General features: G+C 44.9%; 1 protein-coding gene across 1 annotated transcript; it reads left to right on the forward strand.

The window, feature by feature from the left end:
- The first annotated feature begins 3,344 nt into the window (after positions 1–3,344).
- On the forward strand, positions 3,345–14,914 carry RTCB (RNA 2',3'-cyclic phosphate and 5'-OH ligase). Its single transcript, XM_077339673.1, has 12 exons — positions 3,345–3,561; positions 4,586–4,664; positions 5,173–5,240; positions 5,643–5,742; positions 6,619–6,775; positions 7,953–8,109; positions 9,245–9,404; positions 9,648–9,823; positions 10,877–11,065; positions 12,221–12,331; positions 13,051–13,170; positions 13,876–14,914. Exons 1-12 carry the CDS (start codon positions 3,469–3,471, stop codon positions 13,981–13,983), a joined length of 1,518 nt encoding a protein of 505 aa, XP_077195788.1. The 5' UTR covers positions 3,345–3,468; the 3' UTR covers positions 13,984–14,914.
- The last annotated feature ends 892 nt before the right edge of the window (positions 14,915–15,806 follow it).

Genomic DNA, 15,806 nt, shown 5'->3' on the forward strand with positions numbered 1-15,806 from the left:
TTGTGACTGACGACGTCGCCTTTTGGCTCGTTTGGCTGCAGTGCTCAGACACTGGGACAAAGTATAGACTGGAAATCGCCATAAATAAAGACTAAATCCGCTGTAAATTAGGAAAGCAGCCTCACGAGACTAGCCAGCAACTAGGCAGTATAATGAAAATGATTAGCTGATTGAAGAATCCTGCTAGAATAACAAGCTGAGTTAACAAGGTTATCAGTCCTTTGGGATAGGTTCAAATGGGTAGCCGTGTTGGTCTGAAGTAGCACAATAAAATCAGAGTCCAGTAGCACCTTTAAGACCAACAAAGATTTATTCAGGGCGTGAGCTTTCGAGTGATTTTATCAGTCCTTTGGGTACAACTCCTGCTTGAAAAACATAGCAGAGGGAATAAAAAAGGTCCAGAGGAGTGATTAATGGCAGATGCATTCCCAGGCTGTAGAACAGAAGAATTAAGATACCTAGCCCCATCCATATGCACTGAAGCATGGGGGTACCTATCACTTGCAGTTAATGGCTGGAGTGGAACTGATGCAGCAGATGAACTCAATATTATTGGAGGAAGGTGTTGGGGGGGGGGGTGCCCATTGGACGTCACTACACATGGAAGTGGTGATGAATACAGAATGGATTTGGAATGTCTCTGGAACTTGAATCACAGTGCCCAGAGTGGAGTGATGGTAATTCCAGTCCAAGAACACTTCTGCTCTATTTCGGAGGGAATCAGGAGTATCTTACGGGGGTGCTGCATGGCCCCACATCTGAGCCCATCCCAGTGGCCCCTTTTCCTGCTATGCCATTGGCAGTGGTGGCACACGGCTGCCCTTGGCAACATGGCTGGGCTACTGGGAAGCATGCCCTCCATAAGCAAATGCAAAGGGTGCAAAAAACAACCCCTTTTTTGCTTCTGCCCTTCAGAAGGGCAGAAGGGCATCCATACTCTGTGTGGATGTTGAGGGAGCCTATGGGGCAAACAGCTCAAACCCCTTCCCCACTATCAAGTGCCTGGATCTCTTGACAGGAGTTGGTCCACCTTAGGGTAGGGGTGGATGCTCCTGACAATGAGTGGAATTCCTGTGGCCTGCCCCTCTCTACAACCTGCTTGAGATGGACATTAGACTCCACCCCCATACCACATGGAACCTGATTGATTCTGACAGCCATGCCCATCAGAGTGCCACCATTTTCCCACAGTGTCTTCACTGGCCAACTTGACAGTTGCTATAGTGGCCAAACTGTGGCTTTCTAAATGTCCATGGACTACAATTCCCATGACCCCCTGGCAGTCCTTGCCACTGGGGATGATACAAAATCACTGCAAACTCACCAACTTTGTTTGCCAGCCAGTGTGTAACTTATGCCCACAGGGAATAGTGTAATGCCATCATTGTTACACAGCAAGTTGCAGGCACGGCAGTGTTCTGCCCAATACTGAGATGCTTTGATTGTAGCTTCTTCGGAACACGTTCTATATTTTAAATAGTAGGCAGTTCAAGCAACTATTCCATGTGCTATTAATGGCTGGCAAAATTATTAACCCAGGAGGCAAACAAATCGTTGCAATGCACAATATTTTAAATGGCATCTGTTGTAGAGTTCTGAAAGCATTAGGAAATGTAGCAGCCAAGTGATGTATGTCAGTGGTCCCCAACCCGCGGGCTGCAGCCCGGTGCCGGGCCGCGGCTCCTTCTTCCCTCCCCCCCGAAGCGAGAAGCTCGCCAGGCTGCGAGCAAATCGGCCACCAAAGCGGCCGATTAGCTCGCGGCCCGGCAAGCTTCTCGCTTCGGGGGGGAGGGAAGAGAAGCTTGCCGAGCTGCAAGCTAATCGGCCGCTTTAGCGGCCGATTTGCTTACGGCCCCAGGGGCCGGGAGGGAGAGCCGCGGCCGCCGACATGGCGGCGGCGCAAACGCGCATGCGCGGACTGCCGGGCGCAAACGCGCGTGCGCAGCAGTCCACGCATGTGCGTTTGCGCTGGGGCTGCCGCACGTGCAAGGGCCCCCGGGCCGCCCTCTCCCCCCACTACACCGCAGCGGTCCGCAGCAAGCGAAAGCTTGCGGACCGCTGATGTATGTGGCTATATAATTTAGCTTTTCTATTGTTAATTAACACTAGTCGTATGCTTTGAAGATAAAAGGAGTAATATCACTGCCAAGTGTGGTTTGGCCTTGGTTTCTGGAAAATACCCTTCTTTTGAAAAAGGGTGTGGGTGTGTAGATATGTAATATTTTTAGGAAAAAGTAGAAGCTGGGAAACTTCAGTTCTAGGAGAAATTAATTACTGATGCTGTAAATCAATCTAGATTCTATGTGATAGGTGTTAAGGTAAATATTTAGTTTATTAGAATTCTTTCATATTATGACTAAATTATTAAAGAGAAATCACATTCTCACCTTTTCAAATGTTTTGAACAAATCTTCAAAAAGAACTGTGCTGCAACTGTAAATATAAAATGAGGTTTGGGATGTTTTAAGAAACCAGCACTTTTTAATTAGGGGGGTTTCCACAATTATTACTTTGTCTCCTATGTAGTTTATCACCCAAGATGAAAAAACCTATTATTTGTAATGTACAAAGATTCCACCTCTAATTTTCACAAGTATTAAAAACCCAACTGTTTGGCTCTGTAGACCTGCTGATGTCCAAGCTCAAGGTCCGAGGCAGGATTGTAATCCTGTACTGTAATCGCAACTGCCGGATCCAGTCAATTTAAACAATCCTTTGCAACTGCAAGAAGTATACAAGTTTCTACCCTTCAATAAAATTTGGTCTTAATTTCTTCTTCATCATCAGAGGGCTTATACACACCTCCATATTAGAACAAACTTATTAGAACAAATTAGATCAAACTTCCTATGGACAATGAAGACTTGTGAGGTTAACTGTTATTGCTGTACCTAATCATAAATGATCCACTCTTGTTGGAGGTGGAGAGGAGCATAAATATGGTTTTTCACTTTTCATCTAGCTGGAATTACCGCCCGCATGCAAGCATGATTTCTTTTTAATTTCCCCAACCTGAAATGGCTTCACAGAACCAGTATTGACGTGGCCATTGGAGGGATGATTCCGTTGCATTACATCCCTGTTGGACTTCTTTCCGTCCCGAACCCTGTCCTCTCCAGGCTCCGCACCCAAACTGCTAAGAAATGGCAACCTACTTCCGTCATGGATTATTTTTAAAGCTTCTGTTGTTTGTGGTTATTATTCCGTTCGCTTGTTTCGTTCTCCCGACTTGTGGCAGAAATGTTTACCTTCGTTGAGCGTTAGGGGGCGCTGCCGGGAAAGTCGTATGAAGCCGCGTCGCTTCGGAGAGGGGAAGGAGGACATTTGAGCCTGTGCGGACGCCGTAGGCGTTTCTCCCAGAAGTGCTTCGCGTGCCTTCTCGGGTCCCGTAGCGGCCCTGCTTGCCGGAGGGCGTGTGTGGCTGCAGCGTGTGACACGAAGACAGCGGAGGCTGCCGTTTCCGCCACCATGAGCCGGAGCTATAACGATGAGCTGCAGTATCTGGATAAGCTCGATAAGAACTGCTGGCGCATCAAGACGGGCTTCGTGCCCAACATGCAGGTGAGTGGGGGAGCCCTCGGAGCATGTGCAGAGAGCCCATCCTCAAGACTCGAGGCCTCTTGAGGGTTTCTGCGAATGAAGGGGGGGGGGGGCTGCAAAGTCGGGCCCGGCTGCCTCGGTTGGCCTTCCGCTCGGTGCCCTGACTCACGCAGGAGAATGAAGTGGCGGGATGGACCGCGCCGTATCAGAATGCAGGTGGAGGCAGGCAGCCCTTGTCAGGTGTTCGTGCAGGGTGCTCCGGCATTAAAAAACAAAAACAAAATCCTTGCCCTAATTGAGAAGTTCAAGGAGCAAAAGGAGCGTATGTGCACTTTCTCCTCCTTGCGTTGGTTTTCTGCCTGCGTGATTTTTATAGGAAGGCGCACTCAAAGATAGAATTCAGTTCCTGGGTTCTCAAATGGTGCATTCTGGTCTACCTTCTGCCATCGCATTCTCTGACATACGTTAAGTAGGATTTAGGTAGGGGCCTTCAAAAGGTCTCTCCTCTGTGCTTCATGTCCCTCTGCTGAAGCTCTTGAGTGGCAAGGTGTGACTTGGCACAAGCACCCATGCTCTGGTCACATCCACCTTAGACTATTGTAGTACACATTATATGGTGATCTTACAATAACATCATTCCAATCCTGATTTTTTGTTACAATTGATGGTTACTAGAAGTCACCATGTTAGCAGATTCAGTTCGACTGTGGAGTAGAAATGTTTCAAATAAGCCTATGAAGCAAGTATGAGCTTAGCTTATTAAATGCTGGCTGACTAAATCAGTGAATGGATGGAACAAAGGGCTGAATTCTGGCCTTTTTCCAGTCTCCTAAATTGGAACTGTGTTCATCCAGTTTGTCTAGATTGTGTTTTTAGGTGTACCATAACCTTTTTAAAACATTGATTTTCAAATTAACTGGGAATTTTGGTAGCCTGCTAGATCTGGTTCCTTTCTGCTTCTGATTGAATGGGGTATGAATAGCTATAAGCTTAGGTAAAAATGAGTTGTTTTTCTCCTGTGCCTTATCTTTCTCAATGCCTCTAGGTGGAAGGTGTGTTCTACGTGAACGATCCTTTAGAGAAGTTGATGTTTGAAGAGTTAAGGAATTCCTGTCGAGGGGGAGGTATGTGTTGGCCATTAGACTTCTAGTGTTATTGTTGTTGTTTTTTTACCCTTAAAATTTCATCTCCTTCCACACACATACACATTTCCTTTGAAGAAGCCAACATTGTTGTTCACCAATACAACTATAGTTTAAGGCTACTTGAGTGAATTTGGATATAGAAAATATTTAGTGGATTTGCAAATACATGTTATTTATTAGTATTTAACTTTTGTAACACTATAAAAGAGAAATTGATTATTTGTTTGGGGATGGAAAAATGTCGGTAATGATTTGCTATGCCACTTTTTTTGTATTTGTTTTCTTTTGGTAACACATGATAGGTTGAGACTATAAAGACATCCACTGAAACCACTTAATTCTGACTGTCGTGCTTTTTAGGCAGAGATTCTGCATCATTCTTCCCACAGAAGTTTTCACTTGTTGTAATACAGATGCAATAAAGAAAGGCATCAATATTACCATTGGAAAGGACATCTTTTTTGCCACAATCTGTTATCTTTTCCAGGTGCTGGTGGTTTCCTGCCAGCCATGAAGCAAATTGGGAATGTAGCTGCACTGCCTGGCATCGTCCATGTGAGTGGTTCGTTTCTTTACTTAATACCAGTTCTTTCAAGACAGAGGCCATATAGGTTCCATTTTGTAGTGGGGGAAATAGAATGTACAAGCCTTTCAGCTTAAAAAAAAATACTGTTAGACGTTGTTAAACTTATCCATTAAAAGTTTCTTACTTTGTACACTCCACATGTTTGGGCAAGGTGGCAGTTGTATGCTTAGGTTCACTTCAGAAATCAGGAAGGAATTTGTGTGCAACTTTGCCTTATTCTGTGTACTACTGCAAGCTTGCTATTATGATTCCATCAATGTCTTTGCAAGAAAAAACGATTTGGGATCTCTGCATATTTTGCATTGAATATGTGGTTAGGCAATAGGAGTGTTCTTAGTGTTAGGAAATAGCTGGTTTTATTTGCTTTCCAGAGATCTATTGGCCTTCCTGATGTCCATTCTGGCTATGGCTTTGCCATTGGTAACATGGCTGCCTTTGATATGAATGACCCAGAAGCAGTGGTATCACCAGGTATGGGCTATTTGGATGTGACATTATTTTTACAGAGACAGAACTCTTTTGTAACCCCCAAATATATGCAGTGTGTTGAAATTTGATTCATAGACAAAAATGTATTTCAGAGTTTTCTATTGAGGTGCAAGTACATATGACTTGCTAGCCATTCATGCACATGGATGACATCTTGTCTAGTGGAGTGGCCGCTGTACTGGAGTTTGACCAGGGATATCCATGTTCGAAAAAACATTTATTTCAGCATAAAAATTGAAGGTCCTGAAAAAAAGAAAATCTTCAAATATTCAGGAAAAAATGTGGAAAAATTAAATATATATGTTCTATGGAAGCAGTCTGCAATTCTTATTCAAGAACTGCATTATATTTGCAGAAAATTGAAGATATTTATTCTTTCACATTCCATAAATAGGTCAAATAGTACAGCGTTGTATTCTGACTAAATTAAAATGATGCATTTTAGCTTGTTCAATCAGTAAAAGAAGTTCATGTCTGATAGAAAAATTAGTATTACACATTTTTTTTTCTTGGGAGAAAATGTGTGTCGTCATCCCCGTTCCCCCCCCCCCCATTTATCCTGTGGTTTCAGATTTTTTGGAAAGTTTACATCTCTGCTCTAAAGTTTACATCTCTGCTCTAACCATACGTTTTCTTAAATCAGAACTGAGCTTTGACTCACAAAACTTTATGTTGGCATAAATTCTGTTAGACTGAGTTACCACTGAGCTGCTGTTTAGGATCATTGTGTTTCTTACCACTAGTGCTCTTAGTCTAAGTAGAGTAATTCTCCGCCTAATCGTAGATGTAACAATGTAACCACTTTCCCATGTAATCAACCCATGCATCTGTATCAGCATCTGTTTTTTCCTCTGACAGGTGGTGTCGGCTTTGACATCAACTGTGGTGTACGGCTGCTGCGTACCAACCTTGATGAGTGTGATGTCCAGCCTGTGAAGGAGCAGCTGGCCCAGGCCATGTTTGACCACATTCCTGTTGGTGTGGGGTCCAAGGGGGTCATTCCTATGAACGCCAAGTAAGAGCTGCTTTGTTTTCCCCTATGCCACACCCACAACTGGAACAGATAGCTGCTTCCTTTTCAAGGTGGGCTTGTTGGTGAGATGCTGACATGAGGGAAAAGGACAGACCTTACCTGTGCAAATCCAGATCCTAAATTCTTTCCTCTCTCCAGCAGTAGACTTGGATATAGCAGTCCTCAGAAGTAAGGGTACAGTGGTGCAGAGGACCATTATGGAGTCTGGCCTGCAGCCTTGGGGCCTCATTCTAATATCCCACTTCCTATGGGACAACTAGTATAGTTACTGTGTTCCTCATTTCAGCCAGCCACTTTTGCTGGTTGGTGTCCTAGGAATGGCAGTCCTGAAATATCCAGGTAGCTGCCACCCAAACATTTTTGTGGACGAATAAATTGAAGCTCCTCTAGGCCTGCATCATGCTTCTCTCCTTCCCAGGAAGTTGCCAAAGTGTGACATGTGCATGGCAGCCGTTGTCTGACCCCCATTGGATGTGAAGGAAAATCACATGCAGACTGGGATGGCTGACTCACAGTCACTTGCATATGTGAGAGTTTTGCTGATGCTCTTTCTCCCAGGCATTGCATATGTTCACAACAGCCATGCAAATCATCTTCCTGCACTGTTATTTCTCCCCAGTGATAGGAGAATGTTTTTTAATCTGATTTCTGTAGGGCAAAGTGAGGGCTCCAGTTCTGTCTAGCTAGCACATTAAGGGAAAGAAAACAGATGCATACCTCACGGGGACTGGAGCCATTTGGATTCCATTCTAGTTTTGAACCTATCACTGGTTCCTGCTTGGTATGAAAATATTGGGGTGAATCCAAACATCTAAGAAACTTTCTTCTAACTTTAGTGAGTCTTCCTGTAATGGAAGAACCATTTAAGTCGGAGGAAATCTTCCCCGCTTTGCTCAGTGGAGAGGTAAGATAGGGGTAGGATCTTAGTAGTGACTCACTGTCTTAGTAGTGACTCACTGTGCCAGTATCTTCTGAGCTTTTGTCCAGTGCTGAACTGGATTCTTTCAGGGAGCATGTCCCCATTGCTTCCTTAGCGGTATTCTTGTGAGATGGATCTGTGAGCCATTGCTAAGTTTTTTCAAGGGTTGGTTGAATAGTTCTTGTCTTGTCTTACATGTTGTGCCTTCTCTTTAATGGATGTCTTTTGCACTCATTGCAGGGATTTGGAAGAAGCTCTGGAGATGGGAGTGGACTGGTCCTTGCGTGAGGGCTATGCTTGGGCTGAGGATAAAGAGCATTGTGAAGAATATGGAAGGATGCTGCAAGCTGATCCAAATAAAGTATCTGCAAGGGCTAAGAAAAGAGGGTTGCCTCAGGTAATGGGTCTATGGAGTCTATGCTAGATTGGGGTACCATTCTACTTGCTGTGGGCATTTCTGATGGAGTATAAATGCAAGCATGGTGCCAGTGTGGTGATGTGGTTCGGAGTGGCTGCTAAGGTATGATTCCCCACTCCTCTACATGCAGCCAGCTGGGTGACCTTGGACTCATCACAGCTGTGATAAAGCTGTTATGACCAAGCAGTCCTATCAGAAGCTCTCATAGCCTCAACGACCTTACAGGGTGTCTGTTGTGGGGAGAGGAAGGGAACACTGCTTTGAGACTCCTTAAGGCAGTGAAAAGCAGGGTGTAAAAGTAAACAGTTCTTCAAGAAAAAAGCAAGGCTGATAAGGGATCAGTGATACTCATCCCAGCATCTGGATGCACAGTTGGGCAGCTTGCATAGTCAAATAACTTGCTTTGGGGTTTCCTCTTATCTTCATGTGCTGCAGGATCATTCCTTCATAAGCTGGCTTCAGGCACTGTGTTGGTGTCCAGTTTTGTTCATTTGATAGCAGAGTAAAGCATTTTGCTTGTGATACATGTTTTACATATAATTAACTGCCCCAAGATGTAGTGGTAGCCAAGTAACTTAGTTTTCTTTTTTTATCAAGGATTTCTCAGAGGAGAACCTCCATGTCTGAGACCAAATATTTCCATTTGTCAGGTGCTGGAGTTCAGCACCTCCCTAACATTACAGAACAAAGTTTGAGTCCGGTGGCACCAGTTTTATTCTGAAGCTACCTGAAGAAGTCGGCATGTGCATGAAAGATTACACCCGGAATAAAACCTTGTTTGGCTTCAAGGTTCTGCTGGACTACAGCTTTGTTCTGCTGCTTCAGACTAACACAGCTACCTAATGTTATTGAGCATCCTGATGACACCTCATTAGCCATAGTTAGACAGAGATGAGTGGATGAACTACTTAGGCTTTTACTCTGCCACAATGACAGAGTTCCAACTTTCTACAGTAATGCTAGTTCTCAGTCTCTCATTGTGTTGCTTTCTCTAGCAGTATACAAGATTGGCAGACCATTTGCCCAATCCTCTAATGGCATGGACCCTGTTTCCTTTCTGTATCTGTTCATTCTGTATCTTTTCTCCCCCCCCCCCTTCCTCCCATCTTGACAGCTGGGAACTCTGGGAGCAGGAAACCATTATGCTGAGATTCAGGTGGTGGATGAAATTTATAACGAGTATGCTGCCCGGAAGATGGGCATAGACCACAAGGGACAAGTGTGTGTGATGATCCACAGCGGCAGCAGAGGCCTGGGCCACCAAGTAGCTACAGGTATAGACTCGTTTTGGAGGGAGGGGCTGGAATTAGAGTGGAAACTTTCAGTGAGTTAATGTTTTCTTGCAGAACTCCATAATTCATGTGTAGTTTTGGGGAATGGGGAATAATGCACTTAATGTATTTCATATACATGGGAGAATCTCTGGAGCAGTTTTCTAGTCTTCGTTGGAAAGGCTTGCAAGATGCAGTTTGATTTAATAAGAGTCGACACTGATTTGGGTACTTGTTTTCCCTTAGATGCCCTCGTGGCTATGGAGAAAGCTATGAAACGGGACAAGATCACTGTGAATGACCGCCAGCTGGCTTGTGCCAGGATTGCGTCCCAAGAGGGACAGGATTACTTGAAGGGAATGGCAGCAGCCGGAAATTATGCGTGGGTCAATCGTTCTTCCATGACTTTCCTCACTCGGCAGGTGAGAGGTTGCCTCGATTGATACACTTCCGTATCTGTAAGCCCCCAAAACACTCGTGTGGCTGTGGTTGTGGTTGTGGTCATGGCAGGTTTACTCCTGGAGTCAGCCCCCGCTGCAGAAGTTCAGAGAGAGCATCAGTCCTAATGGAAGCAAGGCCGCCTGAAAAATCATCCAAGCCCGGCTTGCTTGATACCTGACTATTAATTTCAAGGGGATATCTGACTGATACTTGAAAGCGGATTCAGTTTTTATTTCAGAATTCAAGAGATTTGCTTTAAATTATTTTTTTCCACTTTAAGTTTCAAGTTTGAACCATGGCCTGGTTGACTTATAGATTCTGCAACGTTCTGCTGACTGTTGGGGAAGTGACATGCTTTCTTTTTATTGCCATTCTTATCACTCCTAAGCCCACAAGAGTCAGCCATTGTAACTGACACATAGATTGGTGGTAGAACGTCTCAAATCCTTTGGTGCAGGGGTAGTCAACCTGTGGTCCTCTAGATGTTCATGGACTACAATTCCCATGAGCCCCCTTAGCAAATGCTGGCAGGGGCTCATGGGAATTGTAGTCCATGAACATCTGGAGGACCACAGGTTGACTACCCCTGCTTTAGTGCCTCTTTGGACCTGAATAGTAGTAGAGGGACCATCAAGAGTGAGCCTTTTCTTTCTTCAATAGCAATTCCTCTGTTGAGGCTTCAGCAAGGGAGTGCTGTGCAAGAGTCAGAGGGAAGTGAAGCCGTGGGTGGGTGGGGGTGTGATCGGAGGGAAGGCCAAAACTAATTTCCTTATTCCCTTTTTCCTTCCTCGTTCTTTCATGGAGATAAATAGCATCTTCCGGTTCCTATAATCTTCCAGTTCATTGTCTCTAGAGAACAGTTAGCCAAGACAAAGTAGAGAAACCTGAAGCAAAACCTAAACACAGCCACAGTAACTGGGCAGCGATTACCGCATGAGAACAGTATCTGCTTCCAGAGGGACTCTGTTCTGTTCCTTCGCTTTGGATGTGCCAGTCTCCACAAACACTTCGGATGTCTTTCTCTCCTCTGTTAGGCTTTTGCTAAAGTCTTCAATACCACTCCTGATGACCTGGATTTGCACGTGATCTATGACGTGTCTCACAACATCGCTAAAGTAGAGCAGCACGTGGTGGATGGGAAAGAACGGACCCTGTTGGTGCACAGGAAAGGATCGACTCGAGCTTTTCCTCCACATCATCCCCTCATCGCTGTCGATTACCAAGTACGAGTCTGCTGCTTCATCACCTCTCTCTTTAGCTGATCTACTTAACAGGGGTTATAGCAGTGAGTTGGGGGGGGGTATACACATGCTGCCCTGAGTTTATCAGTCCCAGATCAATGTCATTTTGGGGGGACCCACCATTCTAACTTCTTTCCTCACATACAGATGCTTGCATAACGGCCTTCCTTTGCCAGGAATATGTTGTTTGTCTGTGGCCACAGCAGTACAGTTCTGCTTAAGCTTAGGTGATCATGGCCTCAGGGCCAGTGACCTGTCGGGCACCCAAACCCCCAGTACTTAGCAAGAAGAATGCTTAATCTCATCATTGGCCTGGTTTTCTTAGTCCTTGTCTCTCACAAAAAGTGCTGGCCCCCTAAAGGCAGAGCAGTTGTTACACTGTGTCTCCTTTTCCCAGCTGGCCAGTCCATTGAAGCCTTTTTAGGTTGAACTTGCTGTCTGTGGGCCTCCATGTGGGCCTCACTTCATTTCTCCCTGACCCATCCTGACAGGTGACTTCCCTGCTCTTCCCCACTGCTGTCAGGGGTAGTGCTCAGGTCAAACTGCCTGACTAGTGAGGCCTTCATAGGCATTCTTCTTGGCGGCATCTTATTGGGCTACCCACTGCACAACTCTGGTGATTTTGGCTCAGGCCTATCCACTTCCTGTTGGCCCAAAAGATATCCAGCAGTTTCTGCTCATCTTCTAAACTCAACCTATCACTTGCTACTGGTTTTTCTATAAGATGAAGAAGAGTTGGTTCTTATACCCCGTTTTTCTCTGCCTGAAAGCATCTCAAAGAGGCTTACAGTCGCCTTCCCTTTCCTCTCCCCACAACAGACACCCTGAGAGGTGGGTGAGGCTGAGAGAGCCCTGATGTTACTGCTCGGTCAGAACAGCTTTATCAGTGCTGTAGGTCACCCAGCTTGGCTGCATGTAGGGGAGCGGGGATTCAAGCCTGGCTCGCCAGATTAGAAGCTTCCGTTAACTGCTACACAAGTTTCATGGGCTACCTGTCCTTCATTCATTAATGGGAATGGGAGCTTAAATGGTATGAATCAGTGGTTCTTTATCTGGGTACCTTGTTGAACAGTATATGCTTGGCACTTGAAGGCATCGTGACCTTTATGTGGTATTTTTTTTGGTTTGTGCCTGCAGTTGACTGGGCAGCCAGTGCTGATTGGTGGGACCATGGGGACGTGTAGTTATGTCCTTACTGGTACAGAGCAAGGCATGACTGAAACTTTTGGAACCACCTGCCATGGAGCGGTGAGTAGTACACATTCTAACTATCCTGGCACTTTGTGATATCCTAGCTAGACTTCAGCTTCTGCAAGATGGCTTCTGTGTAAACATGTTCTATTTCATCCCCGTGTGTACCCGCGCACTCTGGATTGTATCTTGCCTTCATGAGAACTCTTAGAAGAGTGCCCTTTCTCCATCTGTAGATGGTAGGAGTACTGTGCATAAGCAGTTTTGCCAGCCTCGTTGAAAGGATGGTGAGCCTTCTACCTATTGGAGTTCCTTGTGGGCCAAACTAGATCGATGCCATTATCTACAAGTACAACAAAGGCCAACAGATGGCAAAAATATAATCTTCCTGAAACAGGAAAGACCTTATGAGGGCGGCATGGCGGGAGACCAAACCACCAAGATGTCCAGGCACCAAGATATCAGAGACGACCCATACCATCTGCTCTAGCACTGGCCCCGACAGTAAACCTGGCAGAAGAGCTCCATTTTACAAGCCCTACAGAAAACAGAGGGCCCAAAGCTCCTCTGGGAGCTCATTCCATTAAGTGACTAGGGAAGGGTGTAAGGCAAAGAGTTGCCAAAGAAGCTAGAAGGTCCATGCAGGGTGGTCTAGTAAATTTAGCTGAGGTGAATATTTAATTAAATGTTGAGGAGCACAGGCCTGGAAGTTGTGCTCATTGCTGGTTCCCAGTGAAGGCTAGAGAAGCAACTGAAATGCTGAAACTGTTCTTCAGGGCCGTGCGCTGTCCCGAGCCAAATCCCGACGCAACTTGGATTTTCAGGACGTCTTGGACAAGCTCGCAGACATGGGGATTGCAATCCGTGTTGCTTCACCCAAACTGGTCATGGAAGAAGTAAGGAGCTTGCTTGTTTGTTTTTAGTTGTTTTTTTAAAATCTGCCATACTGTGTGTTCTTTCAGATTTGTCTTGCAAAAGAAAGATCAGTCATTCGTGGTATGGGAACAACCTGTTCCTTCTGTTCTTGTATTAACTTTTCTTTTGTTTCCATAATGGGTTTTCTTGCAACTAAATGAATGCATTTGTTGTGGATGTGGCCCTTGAATTAATTATTTCTTCCAGCACTTCTCTAATATAACTTACCACCCCCATCTTTTAAAAAATAATTTCCTATTGAAAAATTTCTAATACAGTCCTGCATAAATTAAATAGAATTTCAAGAGTATTTCCCCTATATGCCTCCTCTTGTCTCTCAAGAGCACTTCATTAAAAAGATTAAGAAGGGCATTTTCAGTGTTGGCCCCACTGTATGGATTTTAGTATGGAAAGAAATCCTCCTTAGGACACTCTTTGTAGGGTTTTGTTTTTAATAAATGCAAAGTACTTTTTAAATATTTGGAGACCCGAGATGGCTGAGTGGTTTAGCTTATGTTCTTTTTGTAATTAAGTTGCTTCTGAACTCTTAAAATTCTAACTATGTTTGCGTGTAGGTGTAGTTTTATATTCTGAAACTCACCTAGAGCCTTTTAAAACACAGAGCGATAGTGAATGATATTTAAGTTAACAAAATTCTTTCTTTTTCTCCATCCAATTTATCTTAGGCGCCTGAATCGTACAAGAATGTGACCGATGTGGTCAACACCTGCCATGCAGCTGGCATCAGCAAGAAAGCCATTAAACTGAGGCCCATTGCAGTTATCAAAGGCTAGGGAAACTGACCAGAAGTACCATGATCCAAGACCTTTTTGCCACCCAGAGTGCTTGATGACTTTAGTCTCTGTCTAGATGGAGATATCAACTGACATAGATGCTTTGTTGTTGGAACTCACGGAAGTAAGGAATGTGCAGATAAGGAGGAAGGGATAAGTCAAGACACATTGCCACCTGATTTTATGGAGCGATGTCTGAAGCCAGTTGAATTTCTTTTAGCAGACTGTTAAAGAATGGTCATTACTTGCTACAACTGCAGTCAACGTTAATTCTGTAACTTCTAATCTGTGGGGAACCGTTACTGGTGGAGGAGTTTCCTGATGAAAGCCGAGTACATCTACTTCAAGACAGTCTTGTGTTTTGCAGACTTTGATTTGATGAGTCCTTTGCTTTAAAAGTTTAGACCCCTCTGACCCAGTTGCAAGGAAAACTTTGTATGTTTGAGTGACAGGAAAGTTTGATACTGCCTCTCAATTGACAACTGACCCACCAATTCTCACTTTAAAAGTCCCTGAACAGATAGTTGCATTGTTACTCTTTGCACTAACAGAGGAAGCTGCTGTCTGATGGTAAGCTTATACCATCTGTTTTGCCCCATGGCACGTCCTAGAATATATCAAGCATGGCTGGTTCAATGTGCCCCTCATGCCAGACAATACAATAGTAACTGATATAGTTAACACAGGTGGTGTTCTGGTACTATTCTGTAGTGACACCTGTGGTTGATCTGTTGGTAGGTAGGCTCTTGAAATGACCATTCTGTGCTTGTAAACATGAATGGTGACTTGATGGGATCTGGACCACAGGTATGACTTTGACATTGCCGTAGTCATTTATCCTCTTGCATTTGATTGGAATCCCGAAAGCAGTTTACCAAAACATCCGAGGTCTTGAAATTTCAAAATAAAATGGAGGAGGCAAGACAGTCAACGCGTGCTGTTGTCCTTTCGCTTTCGCCGACAAGAAATGGCACATGGAGAATGGGGAAAGTGTTTCATACTTAAAGATGGAGATTTGGTTTGAATACCAGGGTAACAACCCTTTCACTTCCAATCGACTCTAGAAGAATATTTATCTCGGGTGTTGCATGTCCTTTGGTTGCATGTCCTTGGGTGGTGCATGTCCTTTGGGTGGTGTTTACTGGCATATATAAAATGTAATTGCAGTTAGTAGAGGGCACCTATTTCAAATTAAGAAGCCCCAAGGCCAAATTAAGATGGGGGCGGGGAAAGGCTTAAAACAGCACAGCAGAGAGGAGAAAAGGGGTGGCCAATACGTTGCTCTGAATGGCTCACAAACAAAACATAAAGGCCAACACCTTCCCTGATGCTGCCCCCTAGCACCACTATCCACTCTAAACACAGAGGTTTCCTTTAATCAACACAGCTAGTAGCCACTGATGGACGTCTCAGTGAATTTGTCTAACCCTCTTTTAAAGATGTCTGTGCTTCTGAAACTGCATCTGCTTGGCAGTGGATTCTACATTTTTTCTTCATTGACTGAGTGAAGAAGTACTTTATTTTGTCCGCCCCTCAACTTTACCAGGGGTGCTTGAGTTAAAGGAGGAGAGGAGGAGAAAATGGTGTTTGTGCACTTTCTCCACTCCATACGTAAGTCCCTATCTTCCCCTTTGTCTTATGTTTCTAAAGTGCAAAGCCTGTTCTCATAGAAAACATGATTATTCTAGACCAGTGGTCCCCAACCCGCAGGCCGCGGCCCGGTGCTGGGCCACAAAGGCCTTGGCGCCGGGCCGCAGCTCCCTCTTCCCACCCCCCCCCCCACAAAGCGCGAAGCTCGCCAGGCTGCGAGCAAATCGGCCGCC

The sequence above is a fragment of the Paroedura picta genome, chromosome 5 (assembly GCF_049243985.1).
Source record: "Paroedura picta isolate Pp20150507F chromosome 5, Ppicta_v3.0, whole genome shotgun sequence".
NCBI classification, from domain to species: Eukaryota; Metazoa; Chordata; class Lepidosauria; order Squamata; family Gekkonidae; genus Paroedura; species Paroedura picta.